The sequence below is a fragment of the Rhinoderma darwinii genome, chromosome 7 (genome assembly GCF_050947455.1).
Source record: "Rhinoderma darwinii isolate aRhiDar2 chromosome 7, aRhiDar2.hap1, whole genome shotgun sequence".
In the NCBI taxonomy this organism is placed as follows: Eukaryota; Metazoa; Chordata; class Amphibia; order Anura; family Rhinodermatidae; genus Rhinoderma; species Rhinoderma darwinii.
Window position 1 is genome coordinate 110,240,205 of NC_134693.1, and position 22,980 is coordinate 110,263,184.

Sequence of the window (22,980 nt, forward strand, 5' to 3'; positions counted from 1 at the left end):
TAAGAGCCTTAACTTTTTTACTTTTCCATCAAGAAAGCTGTGTGAGGGTTTGTGTGAGGGTTTGTTTTTTGCGGAGCAAACTGTAGTTTTTATTTGTACCATTTTTGTGTACATGAAGTGGTCAAAAATAGCGATTCTGGTATGTTTTTTTCATTATTTTTTTTACGCGGTTCACTGTGCGGGATAAATAACATTATATTTTTTATAGTTTAGGCCGTTATGGACGTGGCGATACCAATTATACATAGTTTATTTTTATTTTTTTCTATTAATAAAGTATTTTATAGGGGGAAAAAGGGTGATTTTTAATTTTATTACTTGGAACTTTTATTTAACTTCTTTTTTTTTTAGTCGCGCCATGGACTTGAAGATCCAACTGTTGGATCGTTGTTATAATACCCTGCAATACTTATGTATTGCAGGGTATTATACCTGCCAGTTTCACACTGACAGGCAGCATATTAGGTCCTGACTCCGGCAGGACCTAATCGCCATCCATAGATGACAGACCCAGAGGCCTTTGTTAGAAACCATCGGCACCCCGCAATCACGTAGCATAACTTGTCAGATACAATTCTGAGACGGAAACGCAAGATAAATTGACATGCTGCAGATTCTAAAATCCTCACCGAAAGGTCAATTTGGGCATGACCACACGTGGCGGATTTCCTCCGCAACTGTCCGCATCAATGCCGCACAGAATCTGCGTTGCAGATTCTGCTGCGGATCTGCACAAAATGTGCAGTAAATTGATGCGGACTAGCTGCTGCGGACTGCGGGAAAAGTGCTTCCCTTCTCCCTATCAGTGCAGGATAGAGAGAAGGGACAGCACTTTCCCTAGTGAAAGTAAACAAATTTCATACTTACCGGCCGTTGTCTTGGTGACGCGTCCCTCTTTCGGCATCCAGCCCGACCTCCCTGGATGACGCGGCAGTCCATGTGACCGCTGCAGCCTGTTATTGGCCTGTGATTGGCTGCAGCCGTCACTTAGACTGAAACGTCATCCTGGGAAGCCGGACTGGAGACAGAAGCAGGGAGTTCTCGGTAAGTATGAACTTATATTTTTTTACAGGTTGCTGTATATTGTGATCGGTAGTCACTGTCCAGGGTGCAGAAACAGTTACTGCCGATCGCTTAACTCTTTCAGCACCCTGGACAGTGACTATTTACTGACGTCTCCTAGCAACGCTCCCGTCATTACGGGAGCCCCATTGACTTCCTCAGTCTGGCTGTAGACCTAGAAATACATAGGTCCAGCCAGAATGAAGAAATGTCATGGCAAAAAAGCAAGACGCATCCGCAGCACACATAACATGTGCATGACAGCTGCGGACTTCATTGCGGAAATTAGAATCTCCATTGAAGTCAATGGAGAAATTCCGCCATGAGTCCGCCACTGCTCCGCAACAGACAGAGCATGCTGCGGACACCAAATTCCGCTCCGCAGCCTATGCTCCGCAGCGGAATTTTATGCCTCGTCTAAACGAACACTGCTAAATTAAAGTGTAAGTCAATGGACAAACGGCTCCGCTGCGGATTAACGCTGCGGAGTGTCCGCAGCGGAATTTAAGTGAAATTCCGCCACGTGTGAACCCAGCCTTTATGTGCAGAAAAATTCTGCAATGTGTAGATGACATTACTTGAAATCTCACTTACTTTGCAGGTACTGTATTATGCTGCGGATTTGCCGTGGCAAATTACGCATTGTGTGCATGTGGTCTAAGGGTTTTCCACAATTTATTTCATTGCAGAAAATTTGCAGCGTATTACAGTAGAAGCAAAGCAGATGAAATTTGAACACATCTCATTCATACGCTGTGGAAAAAATCAGTTGACAAAATGTGCATTAATTGACTTGCGTTGCAGATTTATAATCCGCTGCATGTCAAGTCATGCTGCGGAATACCGGCACTTTTGTTGCATTTAGTTCATTGGGAAGGGAAAAGCTGCAACAGCAAATGTTGTGATTTTTGTGGTGGAAAAGCTGCGATTTCGCCGCAAAAATCACAAATCTGAAAAGAAAAAAACATCTTTTTCTTGTTTAAATTTAATTATAAAAAATTTATACTTACCCCCTGGCATTGTCATAGCGATTGCGTTCCCTCTGCTGTTCTCCATTCTATTGGCCTCCTGGGATAACATTTCATCCCATGTGACTGCTGCTGCCATTCACAAGCTATAGCAGTCACATGGGCTGCAGCATCATCACAGGAGGCACGGAGACCAGAGGTGGGGAGCAGGGACGCATCACTATGGCAATGCCAGTGAAGGTACAGTGAAGGAAATAAGTATTTGATCCCTTGCTGATTTTGTAAGTTTGCCCACTGTCAAAGTCATGAACAGTCTAGAATTTTTAGGCTAGGTTAATTTTACCAGTGAGAGATAGATTATATATATATAAAAAAAAAGAAAATCACATAGTCAAAATTATATATATTTATTTGCATTGTGCACAGAGAAATAAGTATTTGATCCCCTACCAACCATTAAGAGTTCAGCCTCCTCCAGACCAGTTACACGCTCCAAATCAACTTGGTGCCTGCATTAAAGACAGCTGTCTTAAATGGTCACCTGTATAAAAGACTCCTGTCCACAGACTCAATTAATCAGTCTGACTCTAACCTCTACAACATGGGCAAGACCAAAGAGCTTTCTAAGGATGTCAGGGACAAGATCATAGACCTGCACAAGGCTGGAATGGGCTACAAAACCATAAGTAAGACGCTGGGTGAGAAGGAGACAACTGTTGGTGCAATAGTAAGAAAATGGAAGACATACAAAATGACTGTCAATCGACATCGATCTGGGGCTCCATGCAAAATCTCACCTCGTGGGGTATACTTGATCCTGAGGAAGGTGAGAGCTCAGCCGAAAACTACACGGGGGGAACTTGTTAATGATCTCAAGGCAGCTGGGACCACAGTCACCAAGAAAACCATTGGTAAAACATTAAGCCGTAATGGATAAAAATCCTGCAGTGCCCGCAAGGTCCCCGTGCTCAAGAAGGCACATGTACAGGCCCATCTGAAGTTTGCAAATGAACATCTGGATGATTCTGAGAGTGATTGGGAGAAGGTGCTGTGGTCAGATGAGACTAAAATTTAGCTCTTTGGCATTAACTCAACTCGCCGTGTTTGGAGGAAGAGACATACTGCCTATGACCCAAAGAACACCGTCCCCAGCACGACAATGACCCGAAACATACAGCCAAGGCAACAAAGGAGTGGCTCAAAAAGAAGCACATTAAGGTCATGGAGTGGCCTAGCCAGTCTCCAGACCTTAATCCCATCGAAAACTTATGGAGGGAGCTGAAGATCCGAGTTGCCAAGCGACAGCCTCGAAATCTTAATGATTTACAGATGATCTGCAAAGAGGAGTGGGCCAAAATTCCATCTAACATGTGTGCAAACCTCATCATCAACTACAAAAAACGTCTGACTGCTGTGCTTGCCAACAAGGGTTTTTCCACCAAGTATTAAGTCTTGTTTGCCAAAGGGATCAAATACTTATTTCTCTGTGCACAATGCAAATAAATATATATAATTTTGACAATGTGATTTTCTGTTTTTTTTTTAAATATAATCTATCTCTCACTGGTAAAATTAACCTAGACTAAAAATTCTAGACTGTTCATGTCTTTGACAGTGGGCAAACTTACAAAATCAGCAAGGGATCAAATACTTATTTCCTTCACTGTAAGCATTGCATTTTTTTCTGCTCTGCATTATGCAGCGACAATTCCAATTGAAAATCTGCAACACAATTTGGTTCGGTCTTTCGGGCAGAATTCCCTGCAGGTTCTAGGTCGGATACGCTGAATACTTTTTCGAAGCGTATCCGACCTGTGAGAGTATACCATAATTCTTTGTAAACCAAACGAAATTTCAATTCAATCCCAAACTTAAGAAAAGTATTACAGGAGATTTATAAGAAGTAATAAAGTTTAACATTGGTGTTGCCCATTGTAACCGATCAGAATTAGAGCCATCGGTTTAAAAAGAGTTGTGAAATTATAATGGAAACATAATTGATTGTTATAAGCAGTTTTTATAGATTTACAGGTAAAGAAAAAATGTAGAATAGGTTATAATTATAGGATTTACTTTTATAATTTCTTGTATACTCAAAATAAAATTATGCAATTCTCTAATATATTTTGTGTACAATTCCTGATAGCTTAGGCTATGTTCACATGGCGGATCCGCTGCAGAATTATTCCTGCTGTCAGCAGGAAGATTCCTACTCCCATTCACTTCAATAGGAGGTTTGGGCGAAATCCGCCCGAAGAACAGGCAGGACGCTTGTTTTGTCCACTAGCTGAAAAAATCAGCTAGCGGGAAAAAGAAGCGTCTGCCTCCCATTCAAATGTATGGGAGGCATAATTTTATGGCGGTATCTGTGCCGGGTTTGGTCGAAAAATTCCACGGTGTGATCATAGCTTGACTGCTGTCAGTGAATGAAAATATTGATAGATTACATTCAGAGGATGATGTAGTGCTGCAGACACAGATTCACAGCTCTTTACAGTGTACCAGAGCTCTGTTCTCTAAGGCCTTATTCAGGTGGCCGCGTTTGGTCCGTAAGATACTGACCGTATGTCAGCCGCATTTCCCGGACTAAACATAGTTCCGGGAGCCGGTTTCTTAGCATCATAGTTATGTATGATGCTAGGTGTCTCTGCCTCTAAACAGGAATACTATGTCTATGTTTTCAGTATGGGACGGTGGTCCCGCGGGCTGGCAGTGACTATGGATGACTAATGATGCTAGGAGTCCGGAACCCTAAACTGTGTTCGGTCCGGGTATTACGGTCAACATGTGGTCCGTATCTCAGAATAAGACCTATGAATTAGGCCTAATAGGCATCTGTGTGAGCAGGACAGGATCAGGTCAGGTTGTCAGCCTCTAGATGTAAGTTAAATGTTTTTACTCAGTGACTGCAAGCAGAGATTGTGAGGAGTTCATACACAAATTGTATTACCATTTAAGTGGGGCACATTTGAGATTTACAACTAGCAGTATCATGTATATTTTAAGGGTTTCTGCTAGATTCATTTAATGAGGGTCAGAAATAAACCATTCATGTGGAGTGGAGCAACTGGGCAGACTGATATGTTTGTGGTGTTCTGCGCTTCTATAAATACAATGCACTGAAACTAGAAGGTCATTCTACAACTTATTTCTGTCATTTTAATACAGGCCTAGTGCGTTATCAGCCTGTGAGAATGACATTCCCAGAAGTTAGCGTTTCCTTCCTGGCTCTTTTGAACATTAGATAAGTCTCAAGTACTTTGTTAGTTTGGAGTAATTGAGTGGTACAACTTGCATCATTGCCGACCTTGAAAACAACATCCAACCAAGGTAAGGGGAATCTGAGATAAAAAAAAAAAGATTAGTATAACATCACTTTCTCACAGTAATTAAAAAGGAAATCTATCTTTTTCATTACGGATTCTTCTATAAATCGTTAGTTTAACCCCTTGTAGACAGCCAAATAATTTTTTTTCATGTTCCTTTTTCCATTGTAGTTTTTAATTGCACCATTTAATGCACCATATAATGGAAAAAATATTTATGGAATGGAGAAAAAAAGACGATTGCTGACATTTTTTGTTGGGTTTAAATTTGACAGAGTTCAATGTGCGGTACAAACGACATGTTATGTTAACGTTATTCTGCAGGTCTATACGATTACGACGATATCAAATTGATATAGATTTTTTATGTTTAACAAATTTTACAAAGAAAACGTAGTTAACAAAAAAAAATTACGTCGATTGAGTGGTGTGAAGGTTTATCTTTTATGAGGCAAGATGTCGTTTTTGTTGGTACTATTTCAGGGTACATGGGACTTTTTGATCACTTTTTATGTTGCATTTTTTGGGGGGAATTGAGGTGACCAAATAACAGCAATACTTGCATTGCGCATTTATTTCCTATAGCGTTCACCTGGCGGGTTAAATAATTGGATATCTTAATAGTTCAGGCTTTCACAGATTTTTTTTACTTTTTCTTTTATCGTCCTCCTAGGGGACTTAAACATGCAATCTTTGGATCGCTCGTGCAATACACTGCAATACGTATGTATGCAGTGTATTGCTCTTATGTGTTCTATTAAACCTTGTCTCCTGATGGACCTTGTTAGGCTAGTGCTACATCACAACTAAGGATAGTGAATGTGGCTGCGTTACGACACACAAGGCACCGCAACCGTGATACGATAGTTGCCAGATATCCAAACCTGCTGGATTTAAGCACTACCCCATTCACTATCATTAGTTGCGATATTAGCAGCGCGACATTGTGATCTTAAGTCACTGGCCACAGGTCGCCATGTAGTCCTATCCTAAATGTGATATTAGGGGTTGTAACAAACAATAAATTAGTGGTGGATACGCGTGGACCTCAACTTTCTTGTTCTATTACCTTAATTATCTTATTAGGAAAGAAGTTTTGTTTTTCAATGCTTATCGAGTTGCTTTCGATATATTTTAGATAAGAACCGACTTGTCTGCTTACTGCAGATTATCTATAATATCAGAAAATAATGTTGTTTCTCAGGGCTTAACTCCATAGATGTGAGTTTATATTGTGGGTGTTTTAAGTTGTTGAAAGTCTACACTTAAGGTAATATTGTTTTGTGTATCCACATGCTTTATAAATAAGATGAAATTTTCTGCAAAAAAAAAAAAGGAATATGAAGGATCTTTGTTCACACAATGCCAACATGTCTGACAGCAGCGTAACTATAGGGGGTGAAGAGGATGCGATCACATTCTGGCCCAGGAGGCAAAGGGACCTTAAAAGGTCTCATATGTAGTGATTAGTACTATAAATTACACATGAAAGTTGGGGGGACGCAGTTGAAGGGCTTCAAGTTACCCTCCTGTATAGAAGTTTCAGTCACGTCTGATACCCAGAGATGAATACAAATGTTTATTGTAACATTCCCATAGGTGTCTATGTGTCAAATACTGTTCGTTACTTTTCCTTAAGTTTGGTATAACCACTATGTATGGCGATTAGAATGCTGTTCGTCTCTGGGAGAAGTCATTTGAATGTCACCTCAACCTGGATAAATTTTTGTTAAAAAATTTAGTGGCCTGTTAAGATAGTTTTTATTTGATCATAGAATGGTCTAATTTGAAAAGTACATTTTGTTTCAATTATGACTCCATAACCGTTCCTAATGAAGTTGACAAAATCAATTTTATGGGAGATATTTCTCACACAGACAATTAATTCCAACTTGGGTATGTAAGTTCTTCAAGATTTGCATTGTTTAATTAGAAAGGAACTTGAGAGATATGAAGCAGATAATATAATTTACAGTGTTCTCCCTAACCACCTGGTTTTTATAACTCAAAAGTCCATTACCTTGATTATTAATGTGAGACTCGCAACATTTCTAAATCTGACACAAAATGAATATATTTGAGAGTTGACTATTGCCATAATTAAACAAATTTATAATGATCATTACTCAGCCTGAAGAAAATACTGTTTCATTGCGCAGCAAAGATAATATAGAATGATGCCGTATTGACCCTAGTCCTGCAATACCCAGGCAGAAAACTATACTGGAGCTCAACTTCCCCTATAGCACCCCATTTTTTTAATCTCATTTGGGGTATAGGTACTCTACTGGCCCCAGGACTTCGGTGTGTGTTGATTGTCCAGTAATAAATTATCTAAATAATGTGGATAGGAACCAGGGCAGTAGAAATATAAGGATCAGGTGGTAGACGCAACAGGAGAGGTCACAGTAGTCAATATCGATCAGACAGGTAAAGCACCATAAGGAAAATGCAAAATCATGGTCACCAAACTAGTTGAGGTCAGAAAGGAGTAAGAAAAAAGCCAAAGGCAGTATAGTGAGGTCAGAACTTGCCAGGGTAGCCGCACACAAGCTTCTGATGCCGTGCAGCCAGGACATTATATACGCTGCCGCACACAATACCCTGACATCCAGAATTTTTTTTTAAATGGGTTATTGCACATAAGCAGCAATTTTAGACTTGGGACTTATGCACAAGACAGAGCCTTGTGCACAAAGCCTGCAGGACATTGCACGGAGCCTGTACAGCTCCTTAGTATGGAGCCGCCTTACAGCCTCAATACATTGTTCTACCGACTACATCAGAATACATGTGCGCTGAGATTTTCTCCCCTAGAAGTAATGTTTCTAGGAGAGAATATCTCAGGACATGGGAGTCTGACAAAATAAAACTCCAAATGTCTCTGATGAATTCTGATCCATACAGAGGAACAGTAGAGGGCTCATCCACCTAAATGGAAGAACAGAGCCGTAATAGGGCCATGAACTCTATGGAGAAGCTGATTTTAGTGTTCTGTAATGGGATTACTGAGAAGTCTGAAAATGTCTACACCAGTAAACACACTTTATCCAACATATTTCCAACTGTGAAATCCTCTAGAAACATTTACATAGGCACACGGTGGCATATGTCCCCCCTAGCCTCCCATGTTTAGAACATATATATTTTTTGGTGGTATGCCTCTGTATGGAAAAGTTTTTTGTCGACTACACTATTCCATACAGTTGAAAAAAGGTATAGCAACGTGTACATTCCCAACGGATGCCAAAAGGATAATGAGCGAAAGGAGCCCTATGGATAAGGCTATGAACGTACACCGCAAATGCAGTGGGAATAGATCTTAGGATATTTTCTGATGTTTATTTGAAGCTTTTTTGTGGAAATATGCCTCAGCAAGGTCACAACTATTAGTTTAACTACATAAAAACAGTAAGATATTCAGCTGAATATAAAACATGTCTTATCTCATAAAATGGTGCTAATATAGGGATATTGCAATCCCCAGGATATCCATGTACAATTAAAACCTTCCATTAAGCTATGGTCCCTCAACTCCCCTTTCTCAAGGTAAAACGCTAATTTAGCTGCAGTCTGTGTCAGGTGCACAAACCTAATTTGCAATTCCACAATTAAGTTTCAGTTTTAATATTTAATTTCTCATCCTAGTTTCCCAATGGAAATTACCTTAACTGGATATGGCATTAAAGTTACTTAGTTACTGACTTTAATTTACAAGACTATTGACATCTCCTGATTATAAAATCTTCCTGAGTTTAACCCCATATGTGTTTTATGTTTTTATAAAAATCATGAAGACAACCCCTTCCCTTTTCCACATTATAGCATGTTTACTTCATAAAGGGGGTCCTCCGCTCAGGACTGATTCTATTACCCAAAGTGGATAGTGGCCAACAAAGGGGAAGCTCTTTCTCTAAATGTTCGGGCCCATGCAGGTATTATTAATGAGTAATATTTTATTACTCATAAATCCACAAAAAGCAGCAGTGGCATCAGGCATCATAATTATAGGTGAGAATTCACATAGGAAACTATGGTTTTAATTGCAGTTTCCTTTTAAGTACTATTAAATATAAACAGGTAATCCATTGTATATAACTGTTAGATGGCTGATCTGATATTAACTATTATTTCCCTATCAGATTTATGTAGCCCAGGCAGTGGCAGGGAGACAGGAGAAACCCCCCCATTTGGCAAGTATTGAATAAAAGGCTTTTACAAGTTCCATAAATTATCAACTCTGCAGTACATGGTAAGCAACTAATAAATACATTTAAATGGTCACTAACTTTTCAACAAACTCACAAATCAATAGTATAAGTGAATATAAGAAACATTGTTATATATTTTAATCAGAGAAAAATGCTCTTTCTCCACTTATCACACCCCTTTTTTCCATCCTCCACCTCCTAACTGTTCACTCATTCTAAATATACTGCTAAATCCATCTCCTTAAGACGAGACAGACTATCAGCTCACTGAATGATTATGATACAGCTGCCCATAGACGGAGGGAGCAGGAGAAAAATGAGAGAGAGGCAGAGAGAGACACACACAGAGATGCTGCTGCAGCTTCTTGTTAGTGTTCTTTATCACCCAAGTGTCGGATTCACAGCTACACGGCTCATTACTGCTATATGATGTCCTCCATGTTGCTGCTGTTTCTGAGGGTTTGCTACAAAGAGATAGCAGAGCAGGATGTTCTCTTTCCTTTGTGTGGCAGACATGATAGCAGTAATTATTCACCCACGAGGGAGAACTGAGAATTATAGATAGAGTCTGCAGAGAGGAGAACTGCTAACAAATGCAGGATACAAGTCATGTAATGGCCAGAAATAGTGATATTCCTCTTGTACACGCATATGACAGCTTATTCTAAAAAGTCACCTGAAATTAAATTCATACATAAAATATTCGATGGCTTAAATTTCCCAGTATTGTATTATTGTGATAGCAAGTGGCACAAATATGATAGATACTAAATCCTACATTGTTTAATTCAAGGTGACCTTATCTATTGAGTGTCTCAAATTTCTAACTCTTCTTCAGCTCTTATATATATTCAGTAATGCAAAGACCTGTCTAACTACAACATGCTGGCAGCCTGAATAAATAAAATATATATTTTTTTCCAATTTCTAGGCAGTTTCATTGCAACAGCAGAACTGTTGGCCTAGCACAAAGTGGAGATAAACTGTATGGGCAGGTAGATAAATTATGTTCCTCAGATGAAAAATTGATACTGAAGTTGAAAATGAATTAATTCAACATACAACTCAGCAACTAAAATATAATCTATAGCAATAATGTTTTGCTGCAAGGTGTTTGGAAAATAATGTATTAGGGATAATTCACTGCACAGGAGAACAGCAATTGGAAGTATTTGACAGGAAGTACAAGAAAATATGGAACCACTGAAAGGAGATGCAGATCCCAGAGCGGAGTTCAGGCTAGACTGATAAATCGGCTGTGATAGTGTATCCGAGATATTACATCCTTGGTGAATATCAGCTCCACAGGCACTAGAATGATGTGCTGCCTTCACCAGCATCATTTAATTGCACGGCATCAACTGTCTGTATCAAGCGAATGATTCCAGTACAAGCAATGCTTTATTCTTTACTTGGCCAAACAAAATAGAGCCTAAACGTCTGAGTAACCTGTGAAATACAAAGCGCAAATCAAATGCATGAAGTCCACTAGTTAGCAGTAGGATCTGCTAGTGATTAGGGTATGTTCACACGACCTATTTGCGGCCGTTTTTCGGGCTGTAAACGCCCGAAAAACGGTTGAAAAATAGGAAGCAGAGCGTTTCCAAACATCTGCCCATTGATTTCAATGGGAAAACGGCGTTGTTTTCCGAAGGAGCGTTTTTCGCGACATTTTTTATTGAAAAAAGTTCCAAAAACGGCCGTAAAAAACGCAGCGAAAAACGCTGCAAAAATCACGAGTGGCACAAAAAACGTCTGAAATCAGGAGCAGTTTTCTCTTGAACACAGCTCCGTATTTTGAGACGTTTTTGACTCTGCGTGTGAACATACCCTTAAGGGCCCTTTTACACGGCCTCAGATCGGGCAAACGCTCGTTCATCGGCTGATACGCTCGTTCATCGGGTGATCTGCTCGTTTATGCGGCCAAAAAAATGGTCGCTAGTCGACAGGGAGCTGTGCTGTCGACATGATGGAAAATGTATGGGAACAAACGATCGTAGTAACGATCGCTCGATACATAACCAATCATTGCTCCTTGTGAGCTGTCTCATTGATCGGCGAATATTTTCATGGTCCATATCAGCCTCTATAAAATGCCCTTAACCTGACCCAGTATTGTATATACTACAATTTAGCAGATTCCAGCACAACGCAGTCTATGCAGGTTTATATTTTTCATATAGCAAAATACTAGTGCAGTATAGGACACTTATTTCTTTATTTTTAATAATATTTTTTATTTGATTATTCCATTCTGCAATATTTTCCTTAAACATGGTTCAATCATAAACAGCAAAAAAACAAGAAGGAATACAACCCCCACCCTTTCCTGACGACAGGGAAGATGAGGAACACACAATAAAAAGAAACCAAAGATAAATAACTATTAAATATGGGGCCTTAGGGCAATAACTTTGTCCCTAATATCCAATTGGTCAATCCAACTTCTCCATCTATTGCAAAAATATTCATACCTCCCTTTTGAGACGTAGTATGATCTTTCATAAAGCAGAACTCTTAAAACGGCCTTTTGCCATTCTATCAGTACTGGTGAATTTTTTACAAACCATTTTCTCAAAATCTGTAATCTTGCCAAGAATAACAACTGAATCACAAGATCACAGTAATTCCTCTGCTTCAGCCCCGGTACTTGTGAGGGATCTCCCAAAAACATAAAACCTTCAGAATTCCCCAAAGCCATACCTAAAATAGATTCACTGGTTTCAATTAGCAAGAACCAAAATGATGCAGCTTTGGGCATCGCCACATCAAATGAATGAGATCAGCCTGTCCTATATTATACATAGGACAGGTATCATTTTCTCTGTATCCCATACTATACAGACGTTTAGGAGTACCAACATAAACTGGGAAAATCCATGTGAATAATTTAGTGACACCATATTAACCCCTTTAAACACTTCCCTCTATGTGACTATATAATCCTTCCCTAAATCTTTGCCCCATTTTTCATTTACGTTTACCCTTAGGCCATGTTCAGACGTAGCAGAATTTTTCCGCTGCAAATGTTGGTGCAGATTCGGGGCAATTACGCAACAAATCTGCACCAACATTTGCATATTTGACAGGTAGTTCAGACGTTGCAGATATCACAGGGGACTTGCCACAGATTTCAGATTTAGCTTTGCAAAGGCTGAAATCTGCAGTGAAATTCCGCTTCTTCTCCGCAAAGCATGCTGCGGAGGGAAAAATCTGCACCGCTGCTTAGTTTCCGCACAGTTATTTTCTGCAACGTCTGAACTAAGTTTCCTAAAAATGTATAGAAACAAATGTAAAAAACGGCTGCTGCAGAATTCCACTGCGGACTGTCCGCATCGGAATTCAACAGCAATTCCGCCACGTCTGAATGTGCCCTTACTGGGCTATCTCTATTCGTGAATGTATTTAAATACTGATACACCAAAGAAGTAACCCCTTTTCTTTTTCACTTTTTCTACAATTTTGTAAATAATTCCTCTGAAACAAACTTAAATAATTCTTTATCACGTGTTGCTTCTCACGCGTAAATTATTTGAAAATAGTGCAAATACATGTATCCGGATAAAATACCGAACTCCCTCTGTAAATTGTTTTAATTGCCCAGTGTAGGAGACTTTAATGATAAAAAAGATTGATAGGCACATAGAGCCTCATTTGCATAAAATATGATTGTCCAGGATCGGCGTATCCTGCTTATTCGGAGGCATTACTTAAAGTTCCTGATCTGTACCATGTGCCATTTATTATACTGGCGTTTTTTTGGACCCCTTCAGGCATCAGTGCACGGGTGGAATTGCTACTACACTCTATAGCTATCCACCTGCCTATGTTTATATTTATACTTTGTTCCAGCAGTTGTCCAGCACTAAGGCCCCATGCACACGAACGTGCTTTAGTGGCCACAATTCCCCCGAAAATCCACGGGTGAATTGCAGCCCCATTCATTTCAATGGGCCCATGCATACGACCGTGGTTTCCAGGCAAGCACAACAAAAACAAAATTAAATATACATTTTTACTGAAATTGCTGTGTAAAGAATTAAAAGAAGGATGAGAGAAAAACAATTATTTCCAATAATTTAGAATAACGACTCAGGTTCAACTACTCTGCTGAATCTGTAAAAAATGGATCTGGTTAATTATATAACAACTAGTATAGAAAACCTGTTACACGGGTTTGCTAGCAAAAGGAATGATAAGTATTTATAATTGAGAACGACGTTGTTCATTACAGGCTTATATTCAGGATTTTGCCTTAACGCCTTGTTTTGGGAATTGGTTTCTCGTTGTTCCTCTGCACTCATAGTTGCTGTTTTTATTCTCTGAGCCAAATATATATATATATATATATATATATATATATATATATATATATATATATATATATATATAATGATTATCAGCATTGTCCCTTTTATAAGTAAGCGTGATCACATGTAGCAGCTAAGGGACAATCCTGATAATCAATATATATTATTGGATAACTATGCCTGCAATTCTATTATGTAAAAGAATTGTGTCTTGGTATTTTTTGGAGATAAGGGAATTGCATGCACAGTAATTCCTTAATTACTAATAAAAATAAGAAAATCGTGAATCAAATTAAAAATCGTCCAAAGGGTTAAGAAAAATCGAGATTTTATTTTTGTGCAAAATCTCCCAGCCCTACACACAGTGATAACTCTGAGTACAGATAATGTAGTAGATGTCACCTGCAGTCCTATGTAACACCACAGATAAGACACAGTGATAACGCTCTAAGTACAGATAATGTAGTTATTTTACCTGCAGTCCTATGTGTTACCACAGATAATACAGTGATAACTCTGAGTACAGATAATATAGTAGTGTTACCTGCAGTCCTATGTAACACCATAGATAACACAGTCATAACGCTCTGAGTACAGATAATGTCAAACCTCCCAACGATTAAACTAATTCTGAAGCAGGGAACTATCAGCTCCCTGTTTCAGAATTAGTTCATAGGGGAGGAGCAGGGGGATCTGCTCCGCTCGCCGAGTGCTCCCCGGGCACAGTGCTACTTTAAGCGCTGTGCTTGGGGCAGCCCTTGACGGTACTGTTAATTTATGAGCGGAATCCCCGGCCAGAGTCGGCAACGGGGATTCCGCTCAAGGATTAGCCACTGACGTCACTGTCCATATATGGACAGTACCGTCAAGGGCTTCCCCGAGCACAGGGCTTAAAGTAGCGCTGTGTCCGGGGACTGGGAGTCTTCGGCGAGCAGAGGAGCTCCCTCCACTCTAAACTAATTCTGAAGCAGGGAGCTGATTGTTCCCTGCTTCAGAATTAGTGTCTACTCCTTGAGCGGAATACCCGTTGCCGATGATCTGTCAAGGGATTCCGTTCCTAGAGGAAACCCCTGAGGTCACTGTCCATATATGTGCACCCCATAGCTGTCCCATACAGTATAATGCCCCCATACAGTATAATGCCCCCTATAGCTGCCCCATACAGTATAATGCCCTCCATATAGTATAATGCCCCCTCAGCAGCTACCACATGAGTCCCCCTCCCATACCTATTATAATGCCCCCATATGTACATACCTAATAGAAAAATAATAACATAATAACCTATCCCCGTTCCCACAACGGGTGGAGAATCCTTCTCCTCTGGTCTGTGCTGTGAGTGACTAGGCGCAAACAGGTGAGATGACATCACTACATCGCGACTGCCTGCACCGAACCGCTCGCGGCACTGTGAATGCTGGAGCAAGTTTGCAGCATTGCACTGAACTGTATTTGCGTCCTAAGGACGCAAATAGGGTTGGAAGCGCTGTCAGCATTGTGTGGCAACGAGTGCCCGGTCGCAACTGCGGCCATTGCGACCCTTATAGCTACGCCACTGTACAGATATATATATATAGTTACTTAGACACACAAATACACACACACACAAAGACATACATACAGACATACTGGAACTTATACACACACAAACACAGAGACACACAGACAAATAGAGGCACAAACAACAGACTGACTGAGCACTCACATCTCCTTCCTCACAGGCTTCTTGCAGGTTGGGCTGTGGGTGGCGCTAACTGTGCCTCGGACACCACGTCCTTGTCAAATATATATATGATAATATCAGGCACTAACTCATGAATGTGGAAAAGCATAGCCACATATCTAATAAAAAATCATGGATAACCTGAACAATATTTCACACTTTATGGGAAATCTCCTACTCGCGATTTACTGTAAACCTTGGGGTTCTAGGGTTTGCATTACATGTATAAAATATGTCTCACATTTAATCAATAGCCTCTTCCTATCAACTCCTTTCCTCGGTCTGAGAACCACTTCTCTCACTTGAAATTTCAATTGTGATATATTGCGTGCCATTTGTTAGAAATGGTACTGTTATAGTGACAATGCATTTTAAAGATCCTTTTACATGGGCCGATATGAGTGCCGATCAATGAGACAACGATCCGTTATGTAATGGGACGATCGATCGTTACCAGGGAGATATGTTGCCAACCAGCGACCATTTTATCGGCTGCATAAAGAGGCAGATCAACCGATGAGCGAACGCTTGCTCGTTCATCGAGGGATTGTTGCCCTGTTTACACAAACATGATCAAGAACAAGCATTTATATGAATGGTTATTTGCCCAATCATTGGCCCATGTAAAAGGGCCTTTACATCTGACCGCAGACTTATGTTTGCTTATATCGTGACCTAAATGCTTAATAGCCTCACCAACATATAGGAACCACACGGGCATTTCATTAAGTAGATAACGTCTAAATTTAAAAAAGCCATTTATATTCAAAGTTTGACCTGACATAGTCCACAATGCAAACATGGAAAAGACAGAAAAGTCTGTCGGGGCATACAAACGGCACTCCCAAGGTCAGCTCTGCTCAGTATGCACTGTATATATTAGGTGTACTTTTGTAACACATCAATGGCACATCTATGAATTCCTAAATGTCGGAGTATGCTATAGCAGGCTAAGTAAGAACCACTGGGTTCTTACCGTTTGAATTGGTCGATAGTTGTCATTCCCATGGACTGCTTGATGTGGTCAAGAAAGCATGGGAACAAAAGGGTCTGTGCTGTTAAAGTGTGGTTGAACATGTGTACCAGATGCAGGAAAGTATGCAGGCCATAATACCAGTTGCCAAAACAGCACTTGCTTCAAGCGCAGGAGGCTCAGTGCAGGGTATACAATCTACAACCTATTACGCTCTGGAAGTTTCAGCCCTGGGGACCGCATCTCAGTCCTCATTCTAACAGCGGAGAACAAGATTTTAACTGAGGCGTGGACCCTTTGAAATTGTGGAGAAAATAGACTCAGTAAATTAATAAGAGTGTCATCGGCCGCCTAAAGGGAAACCATATCAGATGTAAAATGTGAACACAATTAAGCCCTGGACGGAGAGGGCGTCGTTGACAACAGTGATAATGCCAAAAAAGATTGTGAGATAAACAAATTGAAAGTAGCTATTAACTTGCCCCACGCCCAAAAACAAGAGGCAAAAGAGTTTGTCCAAAAGAAAATGGACTTCTTTACTGAGTTAGGCCCCATGCACACGAACGTGCTTTTGCGGCCGCAATTCCCCCAAAAATCCACGTGAGAATTGTGGCCCCATTCATTTCTATGGGGCAATGCACACGACCTTAGTTTTTACGGTCCGTGCACGGCCCGGGAGCCTGCACCGCAGAAAGAACGGACCTGTCTTATTACAGCCGTCTTCTGCGATCCGGGCTCATTGAAAATAATGGCCGCGCCATGTGTATGTCCCGCGATTTGCGGGCGGCTCACGGCTGACTGTTCGCAGCCGGCCGACCCGAAAATCACGGCCGTGCACATGGCTACGGTCGTGTGCATGAGCCCTACCCAGGTAAAGCAGATGTAATACAACTTGAGATTCTCACAGAACCCCATGTCAGAGTTAATGTACACACTTATCGAATCACAGCATCACGACGACAGATGTCATTGAGGAATCTATAGTGGGTGGTCCAGTCCTAAATTCCTGGTTCAAAAACTAATGGCACTTGGAGGTACTGCAATGACTTCAGGAAGTTACATAAGGTCTCTAAATTTGATGCTTACCCCATGCTCTGAGTTGATGAATTATTTGAAAGACTTGGTCCATCCAGATCTATTGCAATCTAGACTTTACCAAAGGTTAGTCGTAAATTCCTCTGTCTGAGGAGTACAAAGAGAAGACTACCTTCTCTACCCCAGATGGCTCATTTCGATATGTCAGCATGCCGTTTGGTCTTCAGGGTGCCCCAGCCTTCTTTCAATGGGCTATGTACAAGGCCTTGAGGGCTCATAGAGAATATGCGGCATCATATTTAAATTACATTGTAGTCTTCAGTGCAAACTGAGACAGTCACTTTAGCAAGGTTCAGATTGTGGTAAACTCCATAACGAAGGCTGGATTTACGGCCAATCCGGAAAAAATGTGCTATAGGCTTAGATGAAGTAAGTATCTTGACCATATTGTATGCAGAGGATTGAATAAATCCCAGTTAAACAAGATTGAGGCAATTCAAAATTGGCCCCATTCCTCTACAAAGAAATAGGTCAGAACGTTTTTGGGCATTGTAAGGTAGTACAGACAGTTTGTGCCTAATTTTGGAACCCTCGCAGCACCCCTTACTGACCTAACAAAATGCTTTAGGCCTGCTAAAATACACTGGACTCCTGAATTGGAGAAAGTCTTTAAAATGTTCTGATAGCTCCCGGTTTTAAGAAGGAGTTAATTGTTCAGACTGATGCTTCAGATGTAGGGCTGGGCACAGGGTGCGGTATTGGTGGTATAGGTGGTGAACAGGGAAGAAATTCTTGTCATTTACCTTAGTAGATAGCTATCATCAGCAGAGAAAAATTATTCTATTGTGGAGTAGCCTAGCCATAAAATGGGCATTTAGTAGCCTTAGGTAGGTCTCAGACCATGCTCTGCTGACTTGGATGGCTCAGAACCATTATCCTGGAGTAACAAGGTGGTTCCTAGATCTCCAGGAGTATAGGTTTAAAGTAGGACACAGGTCTGGGAAAAAAACATCAGAATGGGAATGCTCTCTCAAGGGCACACTGCCTGCTAGGAATAAATGCCCAGATCTGCAGCCTGAAGTGAGGGGGATGTGTAAAAGGTTGAGAGGGTTAATCTGGCAAGGGAGATATATTCCTAATTGGTTATTTTAGGGTATGTGCATATGCAAACTCAAAAACGTCTGAAAATACAGAGCTGTTTTCAAGGGAATACAGCTCCTGATTTTGAGCCGTTTTTTAATCATACTCGCGTTTTTCGCTGCATTTTTTACGGCCGTTTTTGGAGCTGTTTTTCTATAGAGTCAATGAAAAACGGCTCCAAAAACGGCTCAAGAAGTGACATGCACTTGTTTTTGGCGAGGGTTTTTTTAACATGGCCGTTTTTCAAAATGGCCGCGGAAAAAATGCCCCGTCGGAACAGAACGACATATTTCCCATTGAAATCAATAGGCAGATGTTTGTAGGCGTTCTGCTTCCGATATTTCAGCCGTTTTTCGAGACATTTACGGCTGAACACACTACGTGTGCACATACCCAAAAGGTTAACATTGTAACTGCCCTCCTCATAGGTGCATGGTGATTAAAAAGCTCACCTACGTGGTTGTTCAGAGAAGTGTTTTGGAAGCAGCACTGTGGAAACTGGTCTGCTGCTGATTAAGAGACCTGTGTACCAGGACTATACCTTCCGCTTGGAGAGAGCTTAAAGGGGTTTTCCTATCAGAGACATTTATGACATATCCACAGGATATGTCATAAATGTCAGATAGAGGCAGGTACCACCTCTGGGACCCGCACCTATCTCTAGAACGGGGCCCCGTAAACCCGTTCAACCTTTTTCTGCTCCTGCTGCCTCCCGGCCACTTCTTGGCTATATGGTCGGGAGTTACGAAAACAGCGTACCTCGCTGAACTATAACTCCATAGTAGTGAATAGCAGTTATGGAAGCAGCGTAGCATGCAAGCTACGCTGTTTCCGTAACTACCATTCAGTTCTATGGGACTTACGGAAAGAGCGTAGCTCAGGGAGCTACGCTGTTTCCTTCTTCATGGTCGGAAATCACACGAGTCAGCAGGAGCACAGAGAGATAGAATGGGGTTTAGGGGGCCCCGTTCTAGGGATAGGTGCGGGTTCCAGAGGTGGGGAATCTATCTAAAATTTATGACCTATCCTGTGGATAGGTCATAAATGTCCCTGATGGGAAAAACCCCTTTTACACGGGCCAAAAACTTGTTCCCAATCACTGCCCTGTGAAAAAAGGAGAAAGATCAGCTAATGAACACGCAAACGTTCACTCATCAGCTAGTTGCATCTTTTATGCAGCCAAAAATACGGTCACTAGTCGGCAGCCAAAAATATGGTCACTAGTCGGCAGCACATCTCCCTGTGTAAGCCAATGCCCCATACCCTTAAATATTCAGATTCCAGCTCCCATTTTTGTAGAGGCTCTTTAAAAAATTGGAAGCAGCAACCTGATTGGTTTCTATGGACACTGCGCCACATTACGTTCGCACTTGTTTTGATAAATCTCCCCCTTGATGTTTTAGGCTATGTTCACACGGGGTATTTTGCAGGAGGAATATCTGCCTCAAAATTCCGTTTGGAAGTTTGAGGCAGATATTCCTCTCCCTGCACGCCGATTTTCGCGGCGATTTTTGTGCCGTTTTTTGCTCGCGCCTATTGAGCGCCGCGGGCATAAAACAGCGCGAAATACGCTTTCTCTGCCTCCCATTGAAGTCAATGGGAGGTCAGAGGCAGAAGCGCCCGAAGATAGGGCATGTCGCTTCTTTTTCCCGCAAGGCAGTTTTACTGCTCGCGGGAAAAAGACGCCGACGCCTCCCATTGAAATCAATGGGAGGCGTTTTCGGGCCGTTTTTGCCGAGTTTTGCGACGCGGTTTCCGCGTCAAAAAACTCGGCAAAATACCCTGTGTGAACATAGCCTTAGGGAGATAATATTTCTAAAGATAATAATATAGACTTCTAATAAATATTTACAATGTATGTAACAGGTATATACATCATTGTTCATCTTTTTTAGAAATACTTTTATGTACATATATAATACCATCACCTGTATTTTTATTTTTTTTCCTAGGCATAAATGGCGTGGAGAAAAATCCCAATATTCATCCAGCTCAATATTTTGGCACAACTTTGTAACTGCAGCATAGATTCATGCCCAACACCTTGCAGCTGTTTTCCATTGCAGACAAGGGGACTTATAGTCAATTGTAGCTCAAGGCATCTCAAAGACGTGCCAGATCTCCCAGTGATCACTGTACGGCTTTATTTGCAAAATAACGTGATAACATCTGTTTTTCCTGGAGCTCTTGATCACTTGGTCAGCCTCCAGGAAGTCGATGTGTCTGACAATCCCTGGAATTGTGATTGTCAAATTCTGTATCTGAAAAGCTGGCTCGACTCTATACCGGTGCAGAGAAACCCTAAAAGTCTGAAATGTGCAACCCCAAACACAGTATCAATGAAACCCTTCCAGAACCTCACTGGGGATGATATGACTCTGTGTAGAAGAACATGGCCAATTAAGTGTAAAAAGTTCTTTATACGAGATCTTTATATGATTGGCCTTGCTGTGTTTGTCCTTATTTTGATGTCCTATGTAGTCCGGATGGCAAGAAAACTGGCTTGTTGTGTTGCAGTCACTACTGTCTCTCGTCACAAAAAGTCCTCAAATGAAAGCTACAAGTCAAAGTAATACAAGACCTGACAGCAATGTTGGATTATATTAAGGACATTTATGGTCAAAGTCAGACGAAGAAGATTCTGGATCCTACACCTTCATCAGTCAAAACAAGTAGAATGAGTATTAGGGTATGTTCACACGAGGTCATTACGTCCATACTGTAATCATGTTTTCAGTTCGGGACAGTAGTTCCACTGAGAGACAGGGACTCCTAGTGTCGTACATAACTATGATGCAAGGAGCCCGGCTCCCTGCATTGTGTCCGGTCCGGTACTTGCTGCCGAAATACGTCCGTCAATTACGGACGTAATGACCTCGTGTGAACATACCCTTAATGTCACAAAACATTCATTTTGATATGTGAGGGGCTGCTTTTTATTCCCGGGAAAATCAATGGAAATTTAAAATTTTGTACAGAAAAATAATTTGAATATAAAACTAAATGTTTTTACATTATACCATTTAAAGACTGATTGCCTTTTATAATAAAAAATATTTAGGTCAGAATTGATAACGAATGGATATAAATTAGTCAAATTTCTTTTCATTGTATGATTGATAATTATAGATGGGGTTGTAAATATATCTTAGGAGAAGTTAAGTACAGAACATCTGGTGTCATAAGCTGCTCGCAGGATCTCATTGCAACACAAACAAACAAACAAACAAACAAACAAACAAACAAACAAACAAACAAACAAACAAACAAACATCAATGCATGTTGTAAATTATAACATTTAAAAAAAAAATAGTTACTAAAAATCTTAAAGTGTAGCTAAACGTTTGACAAACTTTTGGATTGGTGGGGTCCGAGCACTGTGACCCCCTCCAATCGCTAGAACGAAGCAGCTGAAGCGCTCGTATGAGCGCTCAGCCGTTTCGTGTCTGTTCGGCTTTTTCCGGAAATAAATGTATCGTGTACGGGCTCGATAGAAAGTCTATGAGCCCGTACTCCGATACATGGGCTTTTAGGAAAAAGCCGAACAGACATGAAGCGTCTGAGCGCTCGGACCCCCACCAATCCAAACTTTTGACATGTCACAATTTTGTCAAACGTTTAACTACACTTTAACTATTCTTGTATAGAAGAAAATTCAGGATATTGTTTACATGTCATACACAGCATGTGATACATGCACTGACAATCCGTTAGACTCAGTAAGAATGGTATATGTGTATGAGAGGAGAGTAGAGCTGCCCTCATAGATTTTGAGCCTGTTCCTCTTGACATCAGCAGGACCTAATGACAATTACTTAGGCCCCATGCACATGACCGTAAAATCGCCCGTAATTACGCGCCAATTCATTTCTTTGGCTGACAGACACCTTTCTGTATGTCTACAGGAGGGTGTCCGTGCCGTAGAAACCTGCCGAAAAAAATAGGACATGTCCTATTTTTACATTTTACGGACCGTGCTCCTATACTTTATAATGGGAGCACGGCTCGTAAAAATGGCCGGCTGTCCGTAATTACGGGCACGGTCGTGTGCTTGAAGCCTTAATGTCTATGTCAAGCACAAGTTAGCCACACATTGCTACTGTGTAGGAGGCCCACACCAAACTTTTTTCTCAGGGGCCTCCACTAACATGGATCTGGCCCTGCATGTAAAGATTGGTTTAAGTTGTGAAAATGTTTGAAAACAGAAAAAATAAATAAACAGAATAATGAA

General features: G+C 40.9%; 1 protein-coding gene across 1 annotated transcript; it reads left to right on the forward strand.

Moving 5' to 3' along the window:
- The first annotated feature begins 20,706 nt into the window (after positions 1-20,706).
- On the forward strand, positions 20,707-21,432 carry GP9 (glycoprotein IX platelet). Its single transcript, XM_075832343.1, has one exon. It carries the CDS (start codon positions 20,707-20,709, stop codon positions 21,319-21,321), a length of 615 nt encoding a protein of 204 aa, XP_075688458.1. The 3' UTR covers positions 21,322-21,432.
- Positions 21,433-22,980: the final 1,548 nt, after the last annotated feature.

What these genes read in the sequence shown, in the direction of transcription:
- GP9 (XM_075832343.1), top strand. Translation starts at nt 20,707, where the DNA reads ATGGCGTGGAGAAAAATCCCAATATTCATCCAGCTCAATATTTTGGCA.